This window comes from Rhinichthys klamathensis, unplaced genomic scaffold (assembly GCF_029890125.1).
Source record: "Rhinichthys klamathensis goyatoka isolate OS25496 unplaced genomic scaffold, OSU_Roscu_1.1 h1tg000049l_1, whole genome shotgun sequence".
In the NCBI taxonomy this organism is placed as follows: domain Eukaryota; kingdom Metazoa; phylum Chordata; class Actinopteri; order Cypriniformes; family Leuciscidae; genus Rhinichthys; species Rhinichthys klamathensis.
Window position 1 is genome coordinate 337,501 of NW_026606595.1, and position 10,000 is coordinate 347,500.

The 10,000-nt window shown below is 49.4% G+C and overlaps 1 protein-coding gene across 2 annotated transcripts in view; it reads right to left on the reverse strand.

Moving 5' to 3' along the window:
- The window catches only part of ttc8 (tetratricopeptide repeat domain 8), a 60,462-nt gene that overhangs the window by 48,964 nt on the left and 1,498 nt on the right, over nt 1-10,000 (reverse strand). For both annotated transcript variants that reach the window (XM_056247558.1, XM_056247559.1), the window contains 2 exons: nt 4,147-4,267; nt 3,536-3,599 (listed from right to left, as the gene is read on the reverse strand). In XM_056247558.1, the coding sequence (XP_056103533.1) occupies nt 3,536-3,599; nt 4,147-4,267 (185 nt within the window). The remainder of the gene's footprint in view (nt 1-3,535; nt 3,600-4,146; nt 4,268-10,000) is intronic.

Below are 10,000 nucleotides of genomic sequence, written 5' to 3' on the forward strand. Positions count from 1 at the left end.
TTCATTCTGCCGGCCCAGAAAAGTTAGTAAAGACATCGTTAAAATAGTCCAAGTGTCTACAGTGGCTCAACCTTAAGTTTATCAAGAGACGAGAATACTTTCTGTGCGCAAAACCCCCCACAAATAACGACTATTCAACTCTTCATGTTCTCCTGTGTGGGCCTCCAGTTCACGAGAGCCACGACACACACACACACACACACATACACACACACACACACACAGAGAGATGCGCAAGAACCGAGAAGATGACACAGATGGGTCTCGATGTTTAAAATGGTTCTAAAGTGAGCATTTCCTGAATGTCCGAATCGTGAGAAACCAACGAGAAAACGTTAAAGTGCCTCACCGATGTCGCACAATGAATGTCTTACCTTTCACACTTTCCCATCAAATGATCGTGAGTGTCATCTTCTCAGTTCTCGCGCATGCGTCGTGGCTCTGTGTGTGTGTGTGTGTGTGTCATGGCTCTCGTGAACTCACTCTGAGTCCCACACAGAAGAAAATGAAGAGTTGAATAAAGACGTTATTTTTGTTGTTTTTTTGCGCACAGAAAGTATTCTCGTTGCTTGATAAACGTAAGGTTGAGCCACTGTAGTCACTTGGACTATTTTAACAATGTCTTTACTAACTTTCTGGGCCGGCAAGTTTCAATTACATAGAAGCCTATGGAGGAGTGATCCAGCTCTCAGATTTCATCAAAAATATCTTAATTTGTGTTGCGAAGATGAAAAAAAGTCTTACGGGGTTGGAACAAAATGAGGGAGAGTAATTACTGACAGAGTTTACATTTTTGGGTGAACTAACCCTTTAACCACAACAAGATCAAACATCATGATACTTCTGTGAGGTTATGTCAACCACAAGAATAGCAAGAACAACATCAAACATCATATTACAATATGCTACGAATAAACAGCGAATAAAGAGTGAATTTTTATTCAATTATGAACATTTAAAAGCTTCTGCTAGAACCAATGAGGTTTATTCTCACAGATCAAGCACACTTCTGTTTATGTTTGCTGATCAATGTTTTTATGTGAATAAAAGCCTAAATTCAATCTGTTCGTCATATAAAGTGATCGAGTCTCTTCAGAAAATTAGGACTAATTTTCTGAACACACGCGGCCACACACGGCCACAGGCGAACACACGCGGACACAGGCGGACACAGGCAGACACACAGGCAGACACAGGCGGACACACAGGCGGACACACAGGCGGACACACAGGCGGACACACGCGGACACAGGCGGACACAGGCGGACACAGGCGGACACACAGGCAGACACACGCGAACACACGCGAACACACGCGGACACACAGGCGGACACACAGGCGGACACACAAGCGAACACGCGCGGACACGCGCGGACACACAGGCAGACACAGGCGGACACACGCGAACACACGCGGACACAGGCGGACACACAGGCGGACACAGGCGAACACACGCGGACACAGGCGGACACACAGGCGGACACACAGGCGGACACAGGCGGACACACATGCGAACACACGCGGCCACAGGCGGACACACAGGCGGACACACAGACGGACACAGGCGGACACACAGGCGGACACAGGCGAACACACGCGGACACACAGGCGGCCACACAGGCGGACACACAGGCGGACACACAGGCGGACACACAGGCGGACACACAGGCGGACACAGGCGGACACAGGCGGACACACGCGGCCACAGGCGGACACACAGGCGGACACAGGCGAACACACAGACGGACACACAGGCGGACACACAGGCGGACACACAGACGGACACACAGGCGGACACACAGACGGACACACAGACGGACACACAGGCGGCCACACAGGCGGACACAGGCGGACACAGGCGAACACACGCGGACACAGACGGACACACAGACGGACACACAGGCGGACACACAGACGGACACACAGGCGGACACACAGGCGGACACACAGGCGGACACACAGGCGGACACACAGGCGGACACACAGGCGGACACAGGCGAACACACGCGGACACAGGCGGACACACAGGCGGACACACAGGCGGACACAGGCGAACACACGCGGACACAGGCGGACACACATGCGAACACACGCGGCCACAGGCGGACACACAGGCGGACACACAGACGGACACACAGACGGACACACAGGCGGACACACAGACGGACACACAAGCGGACACACAGGCGGACACACAGGCGGACACACAGGCGGACACAGGCGGACACAGGCGGACACACATGCGAACACACGCGGCCACAGGCGGACACACAGGCGGACACACAGACGGACACACAGGCACACACAGGCGAACACACGTGGACACAGCCGGACTCACAGGCGGACACACAGGCGGACACACAGGCAAACATACGCGGACTCACAGGCGGACACACAGGCGGACACACAGGCGGACACACAGGCGAACACATGCGGACACACAGGCGGACACATGCGGACACACAGGCGGACACACGCGGACACACAGGCGAACACATGCGGACACACAGGCGAACACAGGCGGACACACAGGCGGACACACGCGGACACACAGGCGAACACATGCGGACACACAGGCGGACACACGCGGACACACAGGCGAACACATGCGGACACACATGCGAACACACGCGGCCACACAGACGGACACACAGACGGACACACAGGCACACACAGGCGAACACACGTGGACACAGCCGGACTCACAGGCGGACACACAGGCAAACATACGCGGACACACGCGGACACACAGGCGAACACATGCGGACACACAGGCGGCCACACAGGCGGACACACGCGCACACAGGCGAACACACGCGGACACAGGCGGACACACATGCGAACACGCGCGGACACAGGCGAACACACGCGGCCACAGGCGGACACACACGGACGGACACACAGGCGGACACACTTGGAACCAGCCGGACTCACAGGCGGACACACAGGCAAACATACGCGGACTCACAGGCGGACACACAGGCGATTACATGCGGACACACAGGCGGACACACAGGCGGACACACAGGCGGACACACAGGCGGACACACAGGCACACACAGGCGAACACACGTGGACACAGCCGGACTCACAGGCGGACACACAGGCGGACACACAGGCGGACACAGGCGGACACACAGGCGGACACAGGCGGACACACAGGCGGACACACAGGCGGACACACATGCGGACACACAGGCGGACACACAGGCGGACACACAGGCGGACAAAGGCGGACACAGGCGGACACACAGGCGGACACACACGCGGACACACAGGCGGACACACGCGGAGACAGGCGGACATAGGCGGACACACAGTCGGACACACAGTCGGACACACAGGCGGACACACGCGGACACACAGGCGGACACAGGCGGACATAGGCGGACACACAGTCGGACACACAGGCGGACACATTAGTGACGTTTGCAATGATAAGAAGATCAGTGTGGAGACACAGATACGCCTCACACCATCAGATTCAAGATTTCAGTGTAGCTTTAAACAGCAGAGGTCAGAGGTCAGAGGTCACCTGACAGCTGGAGTGGGTGCTCCGCCCTGGCTCGTTCCCAGAAGTCTCAGCGATGTTCCTGGACCTGACAAAACCAAGCAAGAGGGAGATCGTCAGTTCCTGCAGGTGTAATGCCCTGAACATCTGTGTCAGGCGCTTACAGACAGTAGGGGGCGCTGTCACACAACTTCTGAGAGAGTACACAATCTCCTGATCAAAACACAGGAGAATCAGCAGGAACAAGCGGTAGAAGCATTGCTGACGCACGTTATAGTCTTTTGACGAAAAAGCTATTTTCTCCGCGTTTTGTTCAAAATGTTGCTTTTTTTAATGAATCTTACCCATATTCAAGTGTTGATGAAAAAGAATGCATGAAGCTAGAATAAAACGGGTGTTTGGTTTAAAAGCAGAGGCTCTGATCTTTCTTTGGATATATTGCTTATTCAGATATTCAAACAACAAAATATTCTAAAGGCCAAACTTTTTGTGAAAATTATCAAAAATGCTGCTGGTGCAGGACACTTTCTTATAAAACGCTGACGAGGAAAGAAGTGCAGTTCCTGTAAAGGCCTAAAGATGTTGAAAGACAACACTGAATGTGTGTTGATGTGTGTGTGCATGACTTTACTCACGTGCCACCTGGGCGATGGAGCTCTCGTCCAACATCATCTCAGCGATGCCCTCCTGATCCACCTCCACCTCATCCACGAACACCATCTCCGTCAGAGCCCGAGTCTTCAAGCTCCACGCCGCCTAAAACATCATCATCATCATCATACTCTTTATCATCATCATCACAACCCTCATCATCACCATCCAGAACACCACATCCGTAGTGACATGAGTGCACAGTAGTAAACGCTACGGCGATCGAGACTCAGGGTTTATGAGCTATACTGGGACCAGCCACCGGGGGGCGATCAAGACTCTGGGTTTATGAGCTATACTGGGACCAGCCACCGGGGGGGGGGGGGCGACCGAGACTCTGGGTTTATAAGCTATACTGGGACCAGCCACCGGGGGGCGATCGAGACTCTGGGTTTATGAGCTATACTGGGACCAGCCACCGGGGGGCGATCGAGACTCTGGGTTTATGAGCTATACTGGGACCAGCCACCGGGGGGCGATCGAGACTCTGGGTTTATGAGCTATACTGGGACCAGCCACCGGGGGGCGATCGAGACTCTGGGTTTATGAGCTATACTGGGACCAGCCACCGGGGGGGGGCGACCGAGACTCTGGGTTTATGAGCTATACTGGGACCATTCACCGGGGGGCGATCGAGACTCTGGGTTTAAGAGCTATACTGGGACCAGCCACCGGGGGGCGATCGAGACTCTGGGTTTATGAGCTATACTGGGACCAGCCACCGGGGGGCGATCGAGACTCAGGGTTTATGAGCTATACTGGGACCAGCCACCGGGGGGCGATCGAGACTCTGGGTTTATGAGCTATACTGGGACCAGCCACCTGGGGGCGATCAAGACTCTGGGCTTATGAGCTATACTGGGACCAGCCACCCGGGGGCGATCGAGACTCTGGGTTTATGGCCTATACTGGGACCAGCCACCGGGGGGCGATCGAGACTCAGGGTTTATGACCTATACTGGGACCAGCCACCGGGGGGCGATCGAGACTCTGGGTATATGGCCTATACTGGGACCAGCCACCGGGGGGCGATCGAGACTCAGGGTTTATGACCTATACTGGGACCAGCCACCGGGGGGCGATCGAGACTCTGGGTTTATGACCTATACTGGGACCAGCCACCGGGGGGCGATCGAGACTCAGGGTTTATGAGCTATAAACGGGACCAGCCACCGGGGGGCGATCGAGACTCTGGGTTTATGGCCTATACTGGGACCAGCCACCAGGGGGCGATCCAGACTCTGGGTTTATGACCTGTACTGGGACCAGCCACCGGGGGGCGATCGAGACTCTGGGTTTATGGCCTATACTGGGACCAGCCACCGGGGGGTGATCGAGACTCAGGGTTTATGACCTATACTGGGACCAGCCACCGGGGGGCGATCGAGACTCTGGGTTTATGGCCTATACTGGGACCAGCCACCGGGGGGCGATCGAGACTCTGGGTTTATGACCTATACTGGGACCAGCCACCGGGGGGCGATCGAGACTCTGGGTTTATGAGCTATACTGGGACCATCCACCGGGGGGCGATCGAGACTCTGGGTTTATGAGCTGTACTGGGACCAGCCACCGGGGGGCGATCGAGACTCTGGGTTTATGAGCTATACTGGGACCAGCCACCGGGGGGCGATCGAGACTCTGGGTTTATGAGCTATACTGGGACCAGCCACCGGGGGGCAATCGAGACTCAGGGTTCATCATCATCTATAAACCATCACAACCCTCATCATCATCATCTTCATCATCTATAAACCATCATAACCCTCATCATCATCATCATCATCATCTATAAACCATCACAACCCTAATCATCATCATCATCTATAAACCATCACAACCCTCATCATCATTATCTTCATCATCATCATCTATAAACCATCACAACCCACATCATCATCATCTATAAACCATCACAACCCTCATCATCATCATCATCATCATCATCTATAAACCATCACAACCCTCATCATCATCTTCTTCATCATCTATAAACCATCACAACCCTCATCATCATCTTCTTCATCATCTATAAACCATCACAACCCTCATCATCATCATCATCATCATCTTTAAACCATCACAACCCTCATCATCTTCATCATCATCATCTATAAACCAGCATAACCCTCATCATGGGTGAGTGATGTAGATGAGTGATGTAGATGAGTGATGTAGATGAGTGATGTAGATGAGTGATGTAGATGAGTGATGAGTGATGAGTGATGTAGATGAGTGATGTAGATGAGTGATGTAGATGAGTGATGTAGATGAGTGATGTAGATGAGTGATGAGTGATGTAGATGAGTGATGTAGATGAGTGATGTAGATGAGTGATGTAGATGAGTGATGTAGATGAGTGTTGTAGGTGAGTGATGTAGGTGAGTGATGTAGATGAGTGATGTAGATGAGTGATGTAGGTGAGTGATGTAGGTGAGTGATGTAGGTGAGTGATGTAGATGAGTGATGTAGGTGAGTGATGTAGATGAGTGATGTAGGTGAGTGATGTAGATGAGTGATGTAGATGAGTGATGTAGATGAGTGATGTAGGTGAGTGATGTAGATGAGTGATGTAGGTGAGTGATGTAGATGAGTGATGAGTGATGTAGATGAGTGATGTAGATGAGTGATGTAGATGAGTGATGTAGATGAGTGATGAGTGATGTAGATGAGTGATGACTGATGTAGATGAGTGATGTAGATGAGTGATGTAGATGAGTGATGTAGATGAGTGATGTAGGTGAGTGATGTAGATGAGTGATGTAGGTGAGTAATGTAGGTGAGTAATGTAGATGAGTGATGTAGGTGAGTGATGTAGATGAGTGATGTAGGTGAGTGATGTAGATGAGTGATGTAGATGAGTGATGTAGATGAGTGATGTAGATGAGTGATGTAGATGAGTGATGTAGATGAGTGATGTAGGTGAGTGATGTAGATGAGTGATGTAGGTGAGTAATGTAGGTGAGTAATGTAGATGAGTGATGTAGGTGAGTGATGTAGATGAGTGATGTAGGTGAGTGATGTAGATGAGTGATGTAGATGAGTGATGTAGATGAGTGATGTAGATGAGTGATGTAGATGAGTGATGTAGATGAGTGATGTAGGTGAGTGATGTAGGTGAGTGATGTAGATGAGCGATGTAGATGAGTGATGTAGGTGAGTGATGTAGGTGAGTGATGTAGGTGAGTGATGTAGATGAGTGATGTAGGTGAGTGATGTAGGTGAGTGATGTAGATGAGTGATGAGTGATCTAGATGAGTGATGTAGATGAGTGATGTAGATGAGTGATGAGTGATCTAGATGAGTGATGTAGATGAGTGATGTAGATGAGTGATGTAGATGAGTGATGTAGGTGAGTGATGTAGATGAGTGATGTAGATGAGTGATGTAGGTGAGTGATGTAGATGAGTGATGTAGATGAGTGATGTAGATGAGAGATGTAGGTGAGTGATGTAGATGAGTGATGTAGATGAGTGATGTAGATGAGTGATGTAGATGAGTGATGTAGATAGGTGAGTGATGTAGGTGAGTGATGTAGGTGAGTGATGTAGATGAGTGATGTAGATGAGTGATGTAGATGAGTGATGTAGATGAGTGATGTAGATGAGTGATGTAGATGAGTGATGTAGGTGAGTGATGTAGATGAGTGATGTAGATGAGTGATGTAGATGAGTGATGTGATGTAGGTGAGTGATGTAGATGAGTGATGTAGATGAGTGATGTAGATGAGTGATGTAGATGAGTGATGTAGATGAGTGATGTAGATGAGTGATGTGATGTAGGTGAGTGATGTAGGTGAGTGATGTAGATGAGTGATGTAGATGAGTGATGTAGATGAGTGATGTAGATGAGTGATGTAGATGAGTGATGTAGATGAGTGATGTAGGTGAGTGATGTAGATGAGTGATGTAGATGAGTGATGTAGATGAGTGATGTAGATGAGTGATGTGATGTAGGTGAGTGATGTAGATGAGTGATGTAGATGAGTGATGTAGATGAGTGATGTAGATGAGTGATGTAGATGAGTGATGTGATGTAGGTGAGTGATGTAGGTGAGTGATGTAGATGAGTGATGTAGATGAGTGATGTAGATGAGTGATGTAGATGAGTGATGTAGATGAGTGATGTAGATGAGTGATGTAGGTGAGTGATGTAGGTGAGTGATGTAGATGAGTGATGTAGATGAGTGATGTAGATGAGTGATGTAGATGAGTGATGTAGATGAGTGATGTAGGTGAGTGATGTAGGTGAGTGATGTAGATGAGTGATGTAGATGAGTGATGTAGATGAGTGATGTAGATGAGTGATGTAGATGAGTGATGTGATGTAGGTGAGTGATGTAGGTGAGTGATGTAGATGAGTGATGTAGATGAGTGATGTAGATGAGTGATGTAGGTGAGTGATGTAGATGAGTGATGTAGATGAGTGATGTAGATGAGTGATGTAGATGAGTGATGTAGATGAGTGATGTGATGTAGGTGAGTGATGTAGATGAGTGATGTAGATGAGTGATGTAGATGAGTGATGTAGATGAGTGATGTAGATGAGTGATGTGATGTAGGTGAGTGATGTAGATGAGTGATGTAGATGAGTGATGTAGATGAGTGATGTAGATGAGTGATGTAGATGAGTGATGTAGATGAGTGATGTAGATGAGTGATGTAGATGAGTGATGTAGATGAGTGATGTAGGTGAGTGATGTAGATGAGTGATGTAGATGAGTGATGTAGATGAGTGATGTAGATGAGTGATGTAGATGAGTGATGTAGATGAGTGATGTGATGTAGGTGAGTGATGTAGATGAGTGATGTAGATGAGTGATGTAGATGAGTGATGTAGATGAGTGATGTAGATGAGTGATGTAGATGAGTGATGTAGATGAGTGATGTAGATGAGTGATGTAGATGAGTGATGTAGATGAGTGATGTAGATGAGTGATGTGATGTAGGTGAGTGATGTAGATGAGTGATGTAGATGAGTGATGTAGATGAGTGATGTAGATGAGTGATGTAGATGAGTGATGTAGATGAGTGATGTAGGTGACTGATGTAGATGAGTGATGTAGGTGAGTGATGTAGATGAGTGATGTAGATGAGTGATGTAGGTGAGTGATGTAGATGAGTGATGTAGGTGAGTGATGTAGATGAGTGATGTAGATGAGTGATGTAGGTGAGTGATGTAGGTGAGTGATGTAGATGAGTGACTGCTGCGCTTGTTTAACTGAGAGAACGAGCAGAGAGAGTGAAAGCCTCGGTCGCGCACGCACATTCTCACCCCCAATTTCCACCAACTGCGGAACGGCTGCGGATTTTCCCTATTCCAACAAGAACAATAGTTAACTTTATTTACACAGCCTACTACTTTCCCAATACATTCAAAAAGGAACCCACATAAACATCTAGCATTTTATAAGTTGATTATATTTAATTATAAATATAGTATTAGAATCACAATAATCTCCAAAAAAAGGGAGATCAGCAGGTCAGCGCAGAGTTGTTTCCCCTGTACTCCTCTGGATGGAAACAAACTGTTGCTGGTTTTGTGGTTCTGTTTATAGAAACTATCCTGTTATATCGCGCGATCAAACGTAAATTCGCGAGATATCGTGTGTCCTCGTGACTTCAGCTGTCAGTCATGGCCGCAGCCGTTCCGCAACAAATCCGTATCTGGTAGGTATCGAAGGACGGCGGAGCACGGAGCCGATCCGCAGCCGTTCTGCAGTTGGTGGAAATCCGGGGTCACCGTCTTCAAACGGTCTTGCTCTCTCTCTCTCCCTCCCTCGCGCATATTAATGAATTGAGTTGACTGGATATCTCTGAGAATACACGATGGTAAAAG